The sequence below is a fragment of the Drosophila guanche genome, unplaced genomic scaffold (assembly GCF_900245975.1).
Source record: "Drosophila guanche unplaced genomic scaffold, DGUA_6, whole genome shotgun sequence".
Lineage (NCBI taxonomy): Eukaryota > Metazoa > Arthropoda > Insecta > Diptera > Drosophilidae > Drosophila > Drosophila guanche.
The window spans coordinates 93642-114865 of NW_022995774.1; the positions used below are offsets into that span (position 1 = coordinate 93642).

The 21224-nt window shown below is 38.6% G+C and overlaps 1 protein-coding gene across 2 annotated transcripts in view; it reads right to left on the bottom strand.

The window, feature by feature from the left end:
- The window catches only part of LOC117591331 (UDP-N-acetylglucosamine--peptide N-acetylglucosaminyltransferase 110 kDa subunit), a 41563-nt gene that overhangs the window by 15935 nt on the left and 4404 nt on the right, over positions 1-21224 (bottom strand). Inside the window, exons 1-6 of one of the 2 annotated variants that reach the window (XM_034284550.1) lie at positions 17568-17656; positions 17246-17422; positions 3941-4151; positions 2069-2252; positions 1943-2011; positions 1690-1886 (exon numbers count right to left, since the gene is read on the bottom strand). In XM_034284550.1, coding sequence (XP_034140441.1) covers positions 1690-1886; positions 1943-2011; positions 2069-2252; positions 3941-4151; positions 17246-17375 — 791 coding nt within the window. In that variant the 5' untranslated portion in view covers positions 17376-17422; positions 17568-17656. Of the gene's footprint in view, positions 1-1689; positions 1887-1942; positions 2012-2068; positions 2253-3940; positions 4152-17245; positions 17423-17567; positions 17657-21224 lie in introns of those variants that run through there. The other variant, XM_034284551.1, reaches the window with a different exon arrangement.

Consider the following 21224-nt stretch of genomic DNA (forward strand, 5'->3'; position numbering starts at 1 on the left):
TTTCCGCACAAATACAATATACCCTTTTATAACCCGTACTCAGTAGTCCCCCTGTACCTTAGTGTTTTTTTTACCCGGTACTCGGTACGGTTGTACCGTCGGATAGCTCCGGCACCGGCATGTACACCACGCCCACACCGCCCACGCAGCGTGTGCGGCCACACGCGCATCACCAGCAGCCACGCCTCCAGCTCGCCGACCATGTCGCCGCAGCAGCACCAAGCGAGCTTCAACCAGGCGATGTACCAGCTGTAGAGCCAGCAAATGGAAGCGGCCGGTTGGGCAGCTACAGCTGGAGGCAGTCTCTTGGGGCTGGGCGGGGAACTCTCCCTGCTGGAGCAGTCCAAGCAGAGCCAGAGCTACGACACCTCCGACTCGGATGCGGGCGTGGTCAAGGCTCTGGAGCACTTCCCGTAGAGGTAGGGGCAGAGGGGCGGCAGAGGCAGGGGCCAAGTGAACTAGCCGACAAACAAGACGGACGGACGGACGGACAGACATGGCTATATAGACTCGACTCTCTGCACTCTGGCGGAAGCTTGCAGAGTGTTCATGGGCAAGCATGTTTTTTATACCCTCTACTCGAAGAGTAAATAGGGTATATTGCATTGTGGAGAAAATATATAACACACAGATGGGAGCATTTCCGACCCCATAAAGTATATATTTTCTTGATCAGCATCAATAGCCGAGTCGATCTGTCCGTCTTGTTGAGCGCCTGGATCTCATAAACTATAAAAGCTACCTAATTTTGTATCCAGATGGCTGTATGACAGCAGATCTGGAATATTTCTTCATCCAAACCGATCCCGATGATCCGGTGATAGAAATGGTTATTCCCTACGGAATCGCATTTTTAGTTTTCTCTTACCTACAAAATTGTGTGTGTAGAAGATTTTTAACCATTTGCTGTGGTGTGTGATATCACAGAAAGCTCGATGCAAAAATTTGGTTGGTGTAGCTTTAATAGTCTCTGATAACCAGGCGCTCATCAAGACGGACAGATTTTGATGCTGATCAAGAATATATATATGTATATACTTTATGGGGTAGGAAACATTTCCTAGTGCGTTACGCACATTGCTCCGACCTATTTACCCTTATTTACTCTTCGATCACCGGAAAGCACCGAGCTTTAAATATATATACATAAATCAAATTTAATTTCATATACCGTTTTTTGTGAAAAAACAATTTACAGATATACGTTGTCAGTAATTAGAATCACCACATGAACAAAGTGGCTCTAATATGTAAGAATCTGCTGTACCACGAACTGTGATAGTAGAAGCGCTGTTCCGTTTGCACTTGCTGACAGTTCCTAACATTGATATGAAAGCTCCAAAAGAGCTCAAGTAAATTGCTAAATTAATTCTAATTCTAATTCTCTTCAAAAATTGCTGCAAAAAAATAGAACGTAAGAACTAAAAATATAGTTGCTTATGCCTTACCGGCACGAACAGCACCCCATTGTTGAAAAGTCTCTAACCTGTTTTCGGTTGGATGGGAGCGTTAGCAAAACCAACATAATGAGAACTGTATCTCGCTTATAAGCACCATGTTTTAAAACAATTCCAAAGAGACGGAATACCGAAGTTACTAAGGCTTAACAAGAAAAGCTTCCTTTGGTCTATTTGTATAGGCACCAAGTAAACATTAATATTCTACTGCTATTATCAAGAGAATACTAACCTGTCAAATATCCTAGCTTCCTTTAGAACGTTTCCCAAATTTATATACGCGTCTAAAAAGTTAGGATCAAGTGTTACCGCCTTTTCAAAGTGATGTATAGCTAACCAAATCTCCCCTTGTGCATTAAATACACATCCTAAATTACTCCATGCAACTGCGAATCCAGGACATGTTTCAATTGCCTTTAAGTAGCAAGCCTTTAATAGAAAAAAACATGTTATTAAAAATAACTAGATTTCATGTGAATACATACTTTTGCTTCTTCCAAGCGACCAAGAGCCTTAAGAAGATTTCCCAGATCACTGCGAACACAATACAATTCCTACAAAAAAAAATATGTTAGAGTAATAGATACAACATATTATCAATATAAACTTGCTGGGTTGTATTGTAATGCTGTTATATACGCTTGTACTGCAGATTCCATATCTCGTGCAGCCACTAATGCAGCAGCTAAATTAATGTATCCGTCTATAAAATCAGGCTTAAGACGCACGGCTCTGCGGTAGTTGTCTAAAGCTTCCTGCAATTGCCCTCGCTCCTTGTAAACGTTTCCTAAGTTACTAAAACAAATGTATATATATTTAGATATTTATAATACCAATAATTGAATACAGGCATGGGTTAAAAATCAAATAATAATAAAAATAACACTACTCTACACGATTTTTCCGTTTCGATCCATACTAGCTCTTTCTGAAACATATGGGGCTTAAAAATGGCATGGTATCAAACTGCCAGAGTATTTCAGGCTTCAGACTCGAAAAATATTGAAAAACGAGAAGGGACGTGTGAGACGCATCTTACGCGTCAAAACTTTTAAACCCGTTACTCAGTCAAAGCACATTTGACATTTAACATTTTTTCTACACTTGTCATCTACATCTACATAACTTCTAACTTCGCCCCCCTCCCCTAGAGCCGCACACTGCAAATCCACGGCAGAGGCAGAGACGCGGGAGAGGCCGCACACTGCACTAACACTTGTAACAGTGTGAGCATACAGAAGTCTGGATGCAAAATTTGGTGGCTCTAGCGTATATAGTCTCTGAGATTCAGGCGCTCATAAGGACGAACAGACGGACGGACGGACAGACAGACATAGCTAAATCGACTCGGCTTTTGATGCTAGTGAAGAATAAATATACTTTATGGGGTCGGAAACGTTTCCTTCTGTGCGTTACATACAACCGTTATTCCCCACAAACACAATATACCCTATTTACTTTCGAGTACCGGGTTTAAAAGTACTAAAATTCAAAAATATCCTAAGGTCGGTATTTAACGGAAAAATGCGGGTTTTTACTGTTGGTAGCTCAGCCGTCTCTCCGTAGATTTTAAAAAGCAATACCTTAAACGACGCCAAATTAATGCACATGTATACAAAAAAATAGTTTTTCAAGTCACAATGTTGTAAAAAATTAAAATTTTTGGATTTTAAAAGACCCTTTATTATACATTGTGTTCTCTATTTTTTATTGACAAGTGCATTAATTGGACGTCGTTAAGGTATATATATTTTTTTCAACTTTTCCAGAGTTTTTAAATCAGAAATTTTGTTAAAAATACGTCACAAAAATCAAAATGTTTGCGTTTCAAAGCCTAATATTTCCCAGACGATAAGCTAAAACCACAAATGGTTTTGGTTCCAATCAGCTTTTCAGAGAAACAAAGTTCTTTACAACCAGATGTAAGATACTTAAGTTAAGTGAAAATATGTGAAAAATACACACCGCTACCTCTAAAGAACCCGTTAGAAAAAATACCAGACAATACAAATTCTTTAAAAAAGTCCTTCCTAAGAAAAAAAATACATAATTCATTAAAAAATTTAAATTCTTGATACCTATCAGAAAGTCGGTTGGTTTACCAAATATACCGGATTTTAAAAATTCTTAAAAAAAAGATCTGACAGAAAAAAGTATCTTCAGGCCAATTCTAAACTTTCAGGAAAAGTTGGTTTGGTTCCTTGGGGGAAATTTTTGTCGGGTAGTGTTATCGATGTGTGGTACCATATTCGCAATGGCAAAATAAAACTTTCAATGCTCATATTAATGTCGAGCTCTGAAGTTAATTTCCATTCATATGGCTGTGTTTTAAATACTGATATACATATGAAAACTGGGCTTTGGCAAACGAGCAAAGCGATTTTACAGGGGGCTAGGCTTGCCCCGCAGTAATCATGTAATAAAATAATATAAATAATTATAATTAATTACAACTTTAGTTTAATGTGGCATATGTAACTTACCTGTAAGCTTCAGCCAGGACAGGATTTTGCTTTATTGCCAACGTAGAGAATTGCGCAGACTTATCAAGCCTTCTACACTGAAAATGAATTGATGACAACAATAACAACACTCCTGTATTTGTACTATCTTGACGCCATAATTGCATGCAATGTTTTTCTGCACTTTCATAGTCCACAGCTTGGTATTCTCTATGAGCCAATTCCAGTAAACCTAAAAAAAAATTAATTTGTATGAAACTGTTTTAGATGAATCAACTACAAACGAGAAGGGACGTGTGAGACGCTTCTTACGCGTCACAACGTTTATACCCGACACTCAGGACTACATCTAGATGTAGAAGACATCGCCAACCACAAGATATCGTTCAAATTACAGAACCGGTAGTAAAAGCCTACTAAATAAAATGCATCAACAAAATTTGATCAGTAAATCGTATTTTCGAATTTATGAGATATTTAAAACAGCAATAAAATTGGTTCTTTTTCCCTGCACATTCTGTGCATCTGCACTATTGTCAAAATTTTAAATAGGCAAGGGCCGAGTGAAGCAGAAGCAGAGTGTGAATGAGAGAATGTGAAAGGAACAACAAAAGCTGCTGGATAGAGTGGGTTTAGCCACTGGAAATTAATTTCTCCACTGTGGCTATAATAATGATCCGATCGGATCCCAATTTGGAGATCTGATAGATATGTCCAATGGCGTTTTTAGTTTTTTTTTATCTTCAAAATTGTAGATTTGGTAGGTTTTCGCCCTTTTGCGGGGGCGGAAGGGGGCGTGGCTCATTTTTGAAATACACTGGTTTCAGTGTGAGCATATAGCAGTCTGGATGCAATTTGGTGGCTCTAGCTCTTATAGTCTCTGAGAACTAGCCGACAAACAAGACGGACAGACAGACATGGGTCTATCGACTAGGCTATTGATGCTGATCAAGAATAAATATACTTTATGGGGTCGGAAACGCTTCCTTCTGTGCGTTACATACAACCGTTATTCGCTCAAATACAATATACATACAACCGTTATTCGCACAAATACAATATACCTTATTTACTCTTCGAGTACCGGGTATAAAAAGGGAACGCTGTAAGCAGCGGCAACTGCCACTTCTTTTAACGAATCCGAATATTTCGTTTTTGGAACACTTGTTCCATGTTTACATGAAGACATGTTCTTGGATCCAGGATACTAGGTGTTTATATAGGCACCACTTTTGGGCTTTTTTCGAACCCAGAAGAACGCAGCCCTCCTCCCGCCCAACCGACCGAGGGGCGCTGGCGCATGACGCGCTGCGCGATTAACCGAACCGGTCGCGAGCATGCAGTTTTTGCACAAGACAAAACTAAAATGATACTAACTACGGGAGAGGTAGGCTAGTATAAGAGATTTCAGAATAGAAAGGGAGTTAGTTGAGGATATAATGTGGTAGAGGGAACTATAGTCCGAGCATAAAACCCTAAAGGGTTCGTGCAAGGCATGATTCGATCTACACAGTGGAAGGAACAAAGGAATATAGTTTCTAGTGGGTCTAATGGGAATCGTAAAGTTTCCGCCCCTCAACAGGTCAGGGCTGCCTACACCTCCCTTGATCAAGTTGTGCATAAAGATTACACCAAGCATTTTTCTACGACTAACTAAGGATGGAAGATTTAATAAAAGAAGTCTACTACGGTAGGATGGCAGTCTCACAGTTGCATCCCAGTTGAGGCCCCGTAGGGCAAATAATAAAAAGTTTTTCTGTACTGATTCATTACGGTCCTGATGTATGTTGTACTGAGGGCACCATACACATGAGCCGTATTCTAAAATCGGACGAACAAGCGAGATATAGAGAGTCTTCGTTATATAGGGGTCATCAAATTCCTTTGACCACCTCTTTATAAACCCAAGCTTTATTAACCATGGTAGAAATGTGTTCAGAAAACTTTAACTTGGGCCTAGATCATCAACCAATGTAATTCACTCAAGAGAAGTCCCCAGAGGGTGAAAGGAGCCAGGAAAGGGGTGGAGCGATAAAAAGTCATTACATTGCACTTCGAGGCATTAAGTTGTAACATATTTGCACAGCACCATGACTGAAAGCTATTGAGATCAGATTTGCCATCGAGAGTGAAATGAAATGTCCTTATACTGGACACAGAGTTTAACATCATCCGCATACATAAGTACTCGAGAATTTGTTAATACAGAAGGCAGGTCATTAATAAAGAATGTCAAAAGTAAGGGGCCTAAATGGCTACCCTGTGGTACTCCAGAAGTAACCATATCAGGTAAAGATAAGGAGTTTTTGAAAAAGACCCTTTGAGACCTAGAACACCGGTAGCTATAAATCCATCTCAACAGATTGGGTGGAAACCCTAGAAGGTCGAGCTTTTGTGCAAGAAGAGAATGGTTTACAGAATCGAATGCCTTACTGAAGTCAGTGTAAATAACATCCGTCTGCAAGTGGATATTTGGAATCCTTTAATGACAGAGGAGGTGAACTCTATAAAATTAGTGGTTGTTGATCGTCGCCGTATAAATCCGTGCTGAGCTGGAGATATAAGTGATTTGCAGAGATGCTGCAAGTGCGGAGTTAAAATTTTCTCGAACATTTTAGGAATATCGGATAACTAAGATATACCTCTATAGTTTTTGGCGTCAGACTTGCTACTTTTCTTATGGAGAGGAATTATAAAGGATTCCTTCCTTCTAGAAGAATGGATGGATAGAGTGAATAGTTTAAGCAAAGGTCCGCACAGAGACTCGGCACAGTACCTGAGTACACAGCCGGGAACTCCGTCAGGGCCCGGTGAAAATACCGGCTTAACTAATTTTTTTTTTTTTCTCTCTCTTTATATTTACAATTTGTTTTTAAACAATAAGTAAATTGTATAATTAATATTCAACTAACAGAAATAGCAGTTTTCCAATGAGCCCTGCTATTATATATAACATCTTTTTAGTTTGTTAAATGATAGATAGTCCCTATAGCTCTTACACCATAGAAAAGTCAGAAGAATGACAATCCGATAACAGATTATCTGAATTCCGATTTAATAAAAGCACCAACACCTCAGACAGCTACATAAAGAATGATCAAAAGAAATAAAGAAGAAATTACCAACATTATAAGTCTAGAAACACCTACAAACGTAATCTATGCATTTTGCCTCCATTGACAATGTGTCGCAAAGTTTTTGATTGATAACGCTGAAGTATCTCCATATTTGAGTTGCTAGCAGTTCCCCAAAGCTGTATAGCGTAGGTCCAAACAGGCTTCAGTATGGATTTGTAGAGGCGAATTTTGTTTTCCAAAGTGGTTTCTGATTTTCGACTTATCAGCCAGGACATTTTTAGTGTTTTAAGTCTAAGTTGTTGACATTTTGCTTTAATGTGGTTTTTCCATGTTAATCTGCGGTCGAGATGCAAGCCGAGATACTTCACACAGGTACTTTGTGGAATTGGTGAGCCGTTAAGTGTAACATTTGGGCAGTTACCTGGTCTTAATGAAAAAGTTATTTGGACGGATTTCAGGGAGTTTATTCTAATTTTCCATCGAAGGAACCAGTCTTCAATTAGGCTTAGCTCACTCTGCAGGAGTTCAGAAGCTTCATTTATAGATGTGCTTGTGGCTAAAACGGCTGTATCATCAGCATATGTTGCAACAGTGCAGTTGTTTGTAACTGGCATGTCGGCCGTATATAGGGTGTAGAGAATTGGTCCCAATACGCTTCCTTGTGGGACGCCTGAGTTGATGAGAAGTAGTGATGAACTATCGGTTTTCTGCTGCACGTAAAAGCATCTTCNTCTGTCGATGTATTTCTTACTAGTTTTCTTTATTTCTTCTTTAATGGTTGTAATATTCAGATCTTTGTGGATGTTTGCATTAGATACGTAAAACGGAGCATTGACAATGTGTCGCAAAGTTTTTGATTGATAACGCTGAAGTATCTCCATATTTGAGTTGCTAGCAGTTCCCCAAAGCTGTATAGCGTAGGTCCAAACAGGCTTCAGTATGGATTTGTAGAGGCGAATTTTGTTTTCCAAAGTGGTTTCTGATTTTCGACTTATCAGCCAGGACATTTTTAGTGTTTTAAGTCTAAGTTGTTGACATTTTGCTTTAATGTGGTTTTTCCATGTTAATCTGCGGTCGAGATGCAAGCCGAGATACTTCACACAGGTACTTTGTGGAATTGGTGAGCCGTTAAGTGTAACATTTGGGCAGTTACCTGGTCTTAATGAAAACGTTATTTGGACGGATTTCAGGGAGTTTATTCTAATTTTCCATCGAAGGAACCAGTCTTCAATTAGGCTTAGCTCACTCTGCAGGAGTTCAGAAGCTTCATTTATAGATGTGCTTGTGGCTAAAACGGCTGTATCATCAGCATATGTTGCAACAGTGCAGTTGTTTGTAACTGGCATGTCGGCCGTATATAGGGTGTAGAGAATTGGTCCCAATACGCTTCCTTGTGGGACGCCTGAGTTGATGAGAAGTAGTGATGAACTATCGGTTTTCTGCTGCACGTAAAAGCATCTTCTAGCCAGATATGATTTGATTAATAAATAGTACGGAGCAGGTAGCCATTTCTTTATCTTGTACAACAAACCTTTGTGCCAGACTCGATCGAACGCTTGTTGAATATCAAGAAATGCAGCAGTGCAGTATTTTTTGTTTTCAAATGCCGAAACTATATCATTAATAACCCTGTGACATTGCTCAGGGGTCCCATGACCCCTCCTGAATCCGAATTGGTATTCAGGAATGATGGAAAGTTCGTCCAAAATTGGTAACATTCTCTTCAATAGTATTTTTTCAAACACTTTCGAGAAAATTGTCAAAAGACTAATGGGACGGTATGATGTCAATTCCGTTTCTATTTTGTTTGGCTTGAGGATCATAACGATCTCTGCACATTTCCATTGACTTGGAAAGTGGTCTAGTCTGAGAATCGCGTCTGAGAGTGAGAAACCGAATGAATTTTGGTGGTAAACTTTTTAGGGTGATACCGTCTATTTTATCAGGGCCTGGTGCTTTTTTATTGTTCAAGCATTTGATTTCTGTCACAACTTCTTCATATTTAATGATTTTAATAGGCAAGCTCATTTGGCAGGGTGACTCAAGGAATTTTTCTACTTCAGTCTCTGTTATATAATTATTTGCATCGTTTGGCTGAAACACAGAGTGCAGATGTTGTGCAAATGCTTCCGCTTGTTCATTATTAGACCTACACCAAGTTCCGTTTGTTTTGCGAATATTTATGTTTCTTTTAGCTGGTTTCTTTAGGTATTTAGTCGCCCTCCATAGGTTGTATTCATTGTTGCTTGAATTAGGGTCTAAGTTTCTCAGATAGGCAGCTAGAGATTCATTGCGTAAGTTCGACAGCAGTTGTCTAAGCTCAGATGCAGCCTTGTTGTATAATCTTTTGTCAGCAGGGTAGTGAGTTTCTTGCCAGCGTTTTCGCAGATTCCTTTTATTTTGTATTTTTTGTCGAAGATCGGTTGAAAGGTTCAATTGGTTTGGTTGTTGATGATTAAGAGCCTGATTCGTGTTTCTGTAGCTCGCATTATGAATTGTATTTGTGAAAAGCTCCACAGCATAGTCTATCTCCTCTCCTGTTTTTAACGGAATGTCCAGGCTTATAGCTGAATCTAAATGGCTTTTAAATGCGTTAATGTCTGTAGAGGCTGTTATTACTTTATAGGGCTTTTCCAACATATGGGCTATTGTGCTGTAAGTTGCTATTATTGGAGAATGATCTGAGTTAAGGTCAAAGCTCTCCATTACTCGCATGTGTGATTGTGGGATTCCAGAGAATACTATGAAATCAATCAAATCTGGAATTTTTCGACTATCAGTTGGCCAGTATGTGGGCACACCAGTTGACAAAGTCGTTATGTTATTGTTTCGTATGCATTTGTATAACTCCGATCCCTTTGGGTTAGTTAATCTGGATCCCCACCATGGATGTTTGGCATTGAAGTCGCCTCCCACGATAAACTTTGTTCCCAGTCCTTGGAAAAAGTTTTTAAAATTGAAAATTTAACTGATTGAAGTTCATGAAGTAAGGAGCCTTCATTAAACAAAGGGCAGAAAATGCCATTCGACCTTGGTAAACTATATGGATACATATGACCTAGGTAGCTTTCCTGGGAATAGGTGGTTTGAAAAAATGTTGCAAAAAGATCGGCGATTGCCTGATCATTGTTTGCCGACATATTCAAAAATGATAGCGAGGATGGATGTGCGGACGTTCTACTAAGCGTAGACACTGTTAACAAAGCTGTAAAACTGTTTTGGGTCCTGTAAAAACGTATCCTGCATTGAGCATTAAGAACAGTGACATTTGACCGAGCTATTAAGTAATTAGAAAGAGAAGAAGGAGAACCAACTTCTTGAGATTTTTTAAATTGTCTTGATTATAGGTTCTTTAGACTGGACAACTCTTTGGTGAACCAAGGAGGTTTCGCAGATCTAGTCGGACATGAAAGTGGAACACACGTGTCAAAAATTGTGTCAAGTACATTGTAAAAAGTGTTTGTGCCTTCAATGAGGTCAGTGCACGAGTACAGAGCAGACCAATCAAAATTTCTAATTAAGTGATAGTGAGCGTATTAAGTATAGTGAGCGGGAGTGCTCGTGTTAACAACGCTACGGTCGGAGCCGAGATAAAGCACAGATCAAGCAATCGACCCAAGGAGTTTTTTCAATGGTTGACTTGAGACAGGGACAGGTCTAATAAGCCATCAATAAACTCATGTCGTGACATGGACACAAGGTTGTTTGACTCGTTAACCGAAGACCAGACAGTACCTGGCAGGTTGAAATCCCCATTATTAAATGGTCTTTATCAGATAGCGAGGAAGAAACCGTTTTTAAGGCAGGCAAATGCTGCTCGTATATAAGTACATCCGAAGTCGGTGGAATATACGAGCAAGTGACATAAATAGACTGGCCGCGAAGAATCAGTCTAACACAGAGGAATTCCAGGTCTTGTGAGACCTGGACTATGAAAAGTTCCGACGTAAAGTAGGATCGATTTTAGCAGTGTATCCTGATTTGTATGAAGACCCAGTTTTTGTTTTGTAGGAAAAAATAATAGAAACGCAGTTAAATTTTGTTCATAACATTTTTTAAAACGCTTTTAATCGAATTATACTTTTAACAATTCATACACTAAAGGCAAAAGAAGATGCAAGATAACTTTTCCTGTAGATCTGGATGTGTTTGTTGTTGCCAGAGTTTCAGAATGGGTCACGGAGGACATTGTACGGATATTGAAGGAACATATATCCTTACACCAAGAAATGAAATGTCAGATAGTGTTACGTTTAAAAAATGAGTTTAATAAAAGCTTTTACGGCGATTCAGGACAAAGAATTCACGCAACATTAACTTAATTAAAAAACGAGAAGGGACGTGTGAGACGCTTCTTACGCGTCACAACTTTTATATCCGGTACTTCATCCGTACCTTAGCGATTTTTTGTCAACTTTAATATTTTTTCTTCATCGACATCTACAACACTTCCCACGCCAAAACACTCTTTTAGCTCACCACCCTCCCCTACAGGCACACACATATATATACTTTATGGGGTCGGAAACGTTTCCTTCTCTGCGTTACATACAACCGTTATTCCACACAAATACAATATACCATATTTAATCTTCGAGTACCGGAATCTTCATTCCCTACAGAATGGCGTTTTTAGTTTTCTTTTATCTTGAAAATTGTAGATTTGGGAGGGTTTCGCCCTTTTGCGGGGGCGGAAGGAGGTGTGGATCATTTTTAAAATACACTTGTAACAGTGTGAGCATACAAAAGTCTGGATGCAAAATTTGGTGGCTCTCGCTTTTATGGTCTCTGAGATCCAGGCGCTCAACAAGACGGACGGACAGACAGACATGGCCCAATCGACTCGGCTATTGATGCTTATCAAGAATATATATACTTTATGGGGTTGGAAACATTTCCTTCTGTGTGTTACATACATTCACATTGTGTACAAATACAATATACCCTATTTACCCGAGTACCGGGTATAATGAAAATGATAAGCATCGAATACGAGTCGATATGGCAATTTCTGTCCGTCTTGTCTGATGCCTTCTTCTCAGACACTATACGAGCTAGAACAAACCAAATTTTGTGTGCCGACTCACACTAAATCAGAACTAACTAAATCGGCGTATGTAGATGACAGATGTGGCACACAAAAGTAAACAGATAAAGTATTTGAAATTAGTGAACAATCGTAAGTATTCTCAGTACTCAGTACTTAAACGTACATATGTACATACATATGTGCATATATGGATATAATCTCACTACTCCACCAAATCGAAAATTTTTTCTCAAGGAACCGAAACGGCTTTTTATGGTAGAGTTGCGTCATTACATTTTGATAATGAATTATGGTTTTTTTTCTATGGCAGAACATTAAAAACTGGTATTTCTGTTGGTTTTTTCAGAGGAAGCGGATCGATTTTGTAGATAACTTAAGTATCTTTGATTTGATTGCAAAGAAAAAAGCCATTCTAAAAAGATATTTGATGCAGCTAAATATTGGACCCAAACACTTAGCTGTTTTAGCTTAGCGTCTGGGATATATAAAACGGTTTCAAAAGCAACGAGAAGGGACGTGTGAGACGCTTCTTACGCGTCACAACTTTTATACCCGGCACTCAGGACTACATCTAGATGTAGAAGACATCGCCAACCACTAGATATCGTTCACATTACAGAACACGTAGTAAAAGCCTACTAAATAAAATGCATCAAACAAATTGGATCAGTTAATATTTTCCACAGCAAATTTTTCGAAAGTGGCGCCATCTATGAAAATTTCTTGTACGCAACTTTGATGGTCCAATGGGCTGCACATTCTGTGCAATAATGACCGATAGGTTTCACAGCAAATTTTTTTGAAAGTGGCGCCATCTATGAACATTTCTTGTACGCAACTTTGATGGTCACTCTTTTTCTAAAACAGAGCGTTAAAAACCGAGTCTTGGTTAAAAGTCGGAAGAGTCAACGCCAGGGGGAGGGCAGAGGCAGGGGCCGAGTGAAGCAGAAGCAGAGTGTGAATGAGAGAATGTAAAAAGAGCAACAAAAGCTGCGGGACAGGGTGGGTTTAGCCACTGGAAATTAATTTCTCCACTGTGGCTATAAGATTGATCCGATCGGATCCCAATTTGGTGATCTGATAGATATGGCGATTTCCTACGGAATGGCGTTTTTAGTTTTCTTTTATCTTCAAAACTGTGGATTTGGGAGGTTTTCGCCCTTTTGCGGGGGTGGAAGGGGGCGTGGCTCATTTTTGAAATACACTGATTTCAGTGTGAGCATATAGCAGTCTGGATACAGGCTCTAGCTCTTATAGTCTCTGAGAACTAGCCGACAAGCAAGACGGACAGACGGACAGACAGACATGGCTCTATCGACTCGGCTATTGATGCTGATCAACAATATATATACTTTATGGGGTCGGAAACGCTTCCTTCTGTGCGTTACATACAACCGTTATTTGCACAAATACAATATACCCTATTTACTCTTTGAGTACCGGGTATAAAAATTATGATTTTTTTGTGCTGTATTTTTTTTACAAATTTTCGATTTTAGAAACTCAGGAACGTCGAAAACTTATATTCCGGGTTCTATATTATACCCGGTACTCGAAGAGTAAATAGTGGGGAAAACACGTAGCACACAGAAGGAAGATTTTCCGACCCCACAAAGTATATACATATATTCATGATCAGCATCAATAGCCGAGTCAATATAGCTATGTCTGTATGCCCATCCGTCTGTCCGTCTTGTTTGTCGGCTAGTTATCAGTCTATAAAAGCTAGAGCCACCAAATTTTTTCTCCAGGCTGCTGTATGCTCACACTGATACAAGTTTATTTAAAAATTTCGCCCGCCCCCTTCCGCCTTCACATAGGGCGAACATCTGCTGGGTCCACAATTTTGCAGATAAGAGAAAACTAATCATTTGTGTAGCGAATTACCATATCAGATCACCGAATTGTGATATGATAGATCATTATTAAGGAAAGAATGAAGAAATTAATTTGCAGTGGCTAATCCCCCATTCTCTCATTCCACACTCTACTTCGTACAGTGTCCAGCCCTTGTCTGGACGTTGATATGCAATGACTGCACCATCAAGTGGCCTCGGGGAGGGGGGAGAGCTAAAACTGCGTAGATGTACATACAGTGGCTCCCACCTTAAATAAACCAAAACATTTTTCAAACTTAAATGTAGTACAACTTCTGAACCGTCTTACTCACCACTGAAAATTAAATGCAATCCTCATCAAAACTAGCTCCATTTATTTTTGAACATTTTTTAAAAGAGTTTTCTCAATTAAAACCAAAGTAAGTGCCTAATTTCATCTCTCAGCTTATTTGAACCACATTTCTCAACCCATTTTTTGTTTGTTTAATTTTTACCTTTTGCCTTGAAACTCATATGTTTTAAGTTCCTCCTATTGTTTATAGCAATATTCAATAATTTTGCATCGATTCGACCAATTTTACTGTGACCAATAGCGTAATTGTTCCCGTTTTCACAATTTTTAATGTTCTGGTCCAACATTAGCCAACCATTCTTAGTAGTATTATAAGTTTGGATATAGAGCAGACGGAATTATCAAGTTTAGGAACTTTGTAAAGGTCGAGTTCCGAGCAAATCCAGATTTGTTTCGATTTTTGGATACGGCCACTGTACGGTTCAAATCAAAAATTAGAGCTTAAGCCGAGATTTTCGAATAATTGAATGATGTTTCGTTTTGTATCGATGAATAACAGATAAATGTCCATGTTTTTATAAAAAAATCAGATTTCCCAACAGCAGGGGTTGACCTAATGGGCTCTACAATGTCCATGTCCTACCATTTGTAGGGCTGCAGCGTTCAGGTTCGTCATTAAAATCTCTGTACTTGCTTTTCTCCACACAAATGCATTAAATCTGATATAAAAGCCATTAATGAGTAAATCTTGAGCCTTTTGTATCCTATTTAACCCAATTAGAGCTTTTTAGTTGGTTTTGTTGAAGATGAAGTATTTATCCATCGGTATCCATTTCATTTTCAGTAAATTATTGTATTTGTGGGGAATAACGGTTGTATGTAACACACAGAAGGAAAAGTTTCCGACCCCATGGAGTATATATATTCTTGATCAGCATCAATAGACGAGTCGATAGAGCCATGTCTGTCTGTCCGTCCGTCTTATTTGTCGGCTAGTTCTCAGAGACTATAAGAGCTAGAGCCACCAAATTTTGCAACCAGAAAAATTAACCAGATTTTGATTCCGAACTGGTTGCGAGGAGTTGCGGAAACAGTGGCCAAAGCTAATTTTTAAAAGATAAAACCAAGACTCGGTTTTTAACGCTCTGTATTATAAAAAGAGTGACCATCAAAGTTGCGTATAAGAAATTTTACTTTCGAAAAATCTGCTGTGAAACCTAGCTGTCATTATTGCACAGAATGTGCAGGGAAAAAGTACCAATTTTATTGCTGTTTTAAATATCTCATAAATTGGAAAATACGATTAACTGATCCAATTTTTGTAATGCATTTTATTTAGAAGGCTTTTTACTACTTGTTGTGTAATGTTTACGATATCTAGTGGTTGGCGATGTCTTCTACATCTAGATGTAGTCCTGAGTGACGGGTATAAAAGTTGTGACGCGTAAGAAGCGTCTCACACGTCCCTTCTCGTTTATTTTTGTGTGTGTGTTTAGGGAAGGGCGGCGAGCTAAAGGAGCGTGTTGGTGTGAGAAGTGTAGTAGATGTGATGACAGATGAAGAAAATATGTAAAATTTGACAAAACACCGCTAAGGTGCAGATGTAGTACTGAGTGCGTAAGAAGCGTCTCACACGTCCCTTCTCGTTTCTTGTACGTCCACGTTTGAACAGTTTGGACACAGGCGTAAGATTACCTCGAAATACAATTAAATCCCACAAAACTTTTTAAATCAGACAATTAGAGGTCAACACAAACCTTGGTTTAGGAATATTATACAAAACAAGAAGGGACGTGTGAGACGCTTCTTACGCATCACAACTTTTATACCCGGCACTCATGACTACATCTGCACCTCAGCGGTGTTTTGTCAAATTTTAAATTTTATCTTCATCTGTCATCTTCATCTACAACACTTCTCACACCAACACGCTCGCCGTCCTTCCCTAGACCCACATACTGCAGACTCGCGGCAGAGGCAGCGATCGCACAACCAAAAAAAAAAAAAAACAAATATAAGCTGCGGGACGGTGTGGATTAAAAGTCGGAAGAGGAATCGGCAGGGGGAGGACATCGGCAGGGGCCGAGTGAAGCAGAAGCAGAGTGTGAATGAGAGAATGTAAAAAGAGGGTGGGACAGGGTGGTTTTAGCCACTGCAAATAAATTTCTTCATTCTGGCTATAATAATGATCCCAATTTGGTGATCTCATAGGTATGGTCATTCCCTACAGAATGGCGTTTTTAGTTATCTTTTATATTCAAAATTGTATTGATTTGGGAGGTTTTCGCCCTTTTGCGGGGGCGGAAGGGGTGTGGCTCATTTTTGAACTACACTGGTTTCAGTGTGAGCATACAGAAGTTTGGATGCAAATTTTGGTGGCTCTAGCTTTTATGGTCTCTGAGATCCAGGCGCTCAACAAGACGGACGGACAGACAGACATGGCTCAATCGACTCGGCTATTGATGCTGATCAAGAATATATATACTTTATGTGGTCGGAAACGCTTCCTTCTGTGTGTTACATACATTCACTTTGTGCAAATACAATACACCCTATTTACTCTTCGAGTACGGGGTATAAAAATAATATGAAGTTATTCCCAAAAATTCCAAACAAATTACTATTGGGGCCCAATTAGGCTAAAAGTTACATAGGTCAGAAACTTACATAAATTGCACCTCTCGGATTTACATATGTTTGTACATACATACATACATGCATATGTATATAATATATGTCAACCATTTTTTAGGATATTCCAACTAAACCTAATATAATGTAGTTTTAATTTGTTTGTCAACTAAATTAAGCAAACATCGATAGATATGAGTACACAACGAATTAACCTCTGAATTAAGCTCGAGTATAAATTAGAAGATTTTGTAGAAAATAATATGCCTACTTCACATACAATTTCTAGTGCTGCGGTATGTACATATATTTGTAATTATTGATTTAAATGGATGAAATTTAGTACTAAACCTGCTTAAAAACATTTTAGTTTGTGAATATGAAAATATACCGCCCATATGTTTTTATACACATTAGATTTGTTTTGTGTATTCTTACCGACAGATGATAGCGATTGCTGAGCCTCATTTTGTTTTCCAACTGCATTGTTGATCGTTACAATTGATTGCTGTTGCAATAGGGAATGTGCCGACGTTTGCGATTGTGGGCCCTGTCCTTGAGAGTGCATGTTGACCGTTTGTTCTACATATAAATCCAGCGAAGACAAAATGTAGCCTAAAATCAATAATTAACACACAGTTTTAGTAAATGCAATGAAATTAACATTTTACAACTTATTTGAAAGAGCCCGAATCGGCAGAGAACTGGAAATGTGCTATTTAACAACTAAAAGCAGCTACAACATAAAAATGTCTCACACCTTACAAAAATTAATTGTAACTCAGCTGGCACGAATTTATACATACGCGACCTTCTCCAGATAAGTGTTGATAACGAATTGCCACGGTTGCCACATCAATAGAATTTACACTTTTAATAGGGAAAAAACGATAGGAACATAGAAATAAAACACACGTTTGTTTCCGTTTATCTTAAAAGCCACATAATTTTGTTCCCCCTAAATTAAAATTAAATTTTATGCGTTTTTTAGCCTTTTAGGCTATGGCCCATTATCATTGCGCCGATAATATTAGACTGAACTTTAATTTCCGAGGTCTATAAGAGTACACCACCTTTTTTTTATTGTAAAATCTATTTGGTTGTTCGTCATGGGAAAACGCAACATAATATCAATGTGGAAATCATTGCTTCCTTAAATCCAAATTCTTACCAGACTGACCCTCTGCCTTGTTAATTGTGATTGCTAACTCAAGGATCTTACATATATAAATGTATAAATGTAAATGTATAATTACATTTTACATTTTTTCTACATTTGCCATTTACATCTACAACAGCCATCTAAGCAGCCTCAGTGCGACGCAGAGTGTGCGAGCGCGAGAAAATTAATAAACAAAATAGATTAACTTTGTGAGACGCTTCGTACGCGTCACAATTTTTATACCCGGTGATCAGTCAGTATATATGTACATTCATAAGATACAGTAAGTAAATAGGTACGTACGTTCATAAGATTGATATAAATGTACTTATTTACTTACCGAGTACCGGGTGAAAAAGTTGTGACGCGTACAAACGTCTCACAACATTCAGAATAATATATTTGAACATACATATGCAGACATACATATGTGAGTAAATGAAAACAATAAACAAGCATAATAGCCTCTGCACACTGAGCCCATGAAGAAACTATAAGGAGGTCTCGTCGGCAAACATAAGCAGAACGAGCGAGAGAAAAGTGCGAGTGAATGGGCCCTCGCTGTAAGTGTGAGGGCAACAACAATGGAGTGTGCTGATTAATCATTTGAAGGCAATGTGAAAAAACATAATAGTTGTTTCATAATTTAAGTTTTAATGCTTCATGATAGTAGTCTGGGTTTTGAAAAAATAAACATTTTGAAAAAAAAAAATCCTCAACCAACCTTCCGCGTAGACAAGCAAACGAGCACTGAAAATAGGCAGAACCAGCAAGTAACTCCATTCAACTCCAAACCATTCATAAAATAAACAGCCGATGCTCATAGTTTCGAGCGGTGGAAAATTTGTTAATTCTTTAAAATTAAAATGAATACTAATAATATAGCAATGGTTATGAGTGTTATTCAGCAGCAGAATATTTTTCTTTGCCTAAGCTAATAATGTTGCTGGACATGAATGACTACAATGAGGACAACATTGACGAGGAGGGGATATCTGTTTTCGACTTTAGTTCGAGCCACTCTCTATCAAATCCCGAGCCAACCTCCTTAATGGCCTGTGCAATCTCTATGTAGACGCGGGAGTTTTACTTCCTAGAGGCTGTACGCCAGGCAGTACATAGATCTTCAAAAAACTGGCCGATTAAATCTAGTAAGTCAGCCGATAGTATTTTGTGGTTTTCGTTGGTATCTTGCTTGCAGCTCGACAAATATATGTAGGTCTGTTTTCTAATCCGAGAGAGTACCTAGCAAACAGAGAATAAAGTCTCAGTCAAATGGAGGCAACAATGCCGTTGAAGTTTAGAGATAAATGACCACTGTGCTTCTAAACGAACTTAAAGCCATCAAACGGCAAAAAAATGAAACAATTATTATAGATTAATGAAATTATGAATATTGAATTTATTTGCGTTTTTAATTTGTTTAACTTATTTGAACGCCAGTTGCTTCATGTTGCCAAGACACAGACCCGGCTGGGCTGTTAACAAAATATTTGAAGTTGTTTTCCTTTTGGGACCTAGTACAGCTCCACAGGGTCGTGCCAAGGGGCGATGGCGACTATTTCGACTCGAAACAATCCAATTTTGAATAGGAGGAGTGGTTGGAGGCGCCGTTTTACAACTTTGACACGGGTGCAAATTTTCCTTGGCACGGCCTTGATGTTCTACCAATCAAAGAAGGCTGCAGATGTTTTTCCCAGACATATAGCCTAGTACCAGATCGAAAATAGGGGCCGCTAGAAAAATCAGGGATGATAATCATATGGAAATGATAAGAAATGTCGTCGCGCACAAGTTACTTTACAGCGGCTATACGCCAGGCAGTACTCAGATCGACAAAACAACCAATCAAAATATATTGCACATTTTGCTAGCAAACGTGTTTTTCGATCTGAGTGGGCTTATGCAAATTCTCTATCATATTTTCAAACTGCTGAATATGCAAATGGTATCGTTTCATGGTCTTCCATACATGTACACATATTTATATGATTTATAAAACTCAAATGCATAGACTAACGACCGTCCTGGTCTCTTTCCTGCAGATATGGGTTTAATCAAAGTTGTCGGCGCTTATTTCGTTGATTGTCCTCCTCCTCCGATCATGCAAGAGCCTCCAATTCCACTAATAGCAATCTCCTGCATGGATCCATTTAGCATTCATTGTTTTATTAACCTTTTATTTAATTTTCAAAAAGGTAAACAAAAGAACCCTGGGAAGTGTAACCGTACGGAATGCGGTTTTTACCTCTGCTGCAAGCAAAATATATTGCAGTTTGTTAGCAAACGTGTTTTTTTATCTGAATACTAGCTCGTAGAAAAGACGGTGGTCATTTTTCTTTCCACTTCAGCGGCATTTTTGCCTCCATTTTATTGAGACTATACTCTCTGTTTGCTAGGTAGCTTCGCGGAACTTAAAACAAATGTGTCTTTTTCGTGCTGCTCAAAAACTACCATCGAATACAACAAAATACCATCGGCTGATTTTCTAGCATTCATCGGCCATTTTTTTTTCGATCTGAGTAGAGCCGCTAGAAACAGTTTGTGCGTGACCATGGTGATATTACGTTTAGTTATTTCAGCATGGGCGCAAATACATTTCTTATCGGTTCAGTCCATGGTGAAATTACTTAGTAATTTTATTATTAGTAATTTCATCATGGATGCGCCCAATTTTCTTGCGATAGAAAGTGCTAAATATTTCAACCCAGTATGACCAAAGTTTTTTTTTACAAAATAAAATCCGTTACAAAATTCACATTTTGGATCAAATCAGGAGGAATGTGTTATTTCAGAGGGGTTATGGATCTTGGAGGACAACAATGCATGGAGATAGCATCGCTTTATTGGATAAGTCCGTTCCGGCGTGACAGAAATTCAATAAACATGTGTTTTATCTCTTTATATCTATATATATAAAAGAAAGTCGTATTTTGTAAAGCACTTATAACTCGAGAACGGCTGGACCGATTGCCATGGTTTTTGATTTGTTGGATTTGTTTCCGTCGCGAGTAGCAGAATACATCTTAAAAACAATTTATGGCCTGTTTGATGCGGCCTTAAAGCCAAAACTTTATTTTTTTCTGAAGACACCATGTGTGTGTTCAGAAATTTGTCTAATAAGTTCATTTGTTGTTCATTTGTAATTGTTTAATCATATTTAATATTTGTTTTATTTATTTGTTACATCCAATACCAACGATGAAATCACGCGCTATCAAGTTGGTAGATTTGTGAACTGCAATGAAGCAATTT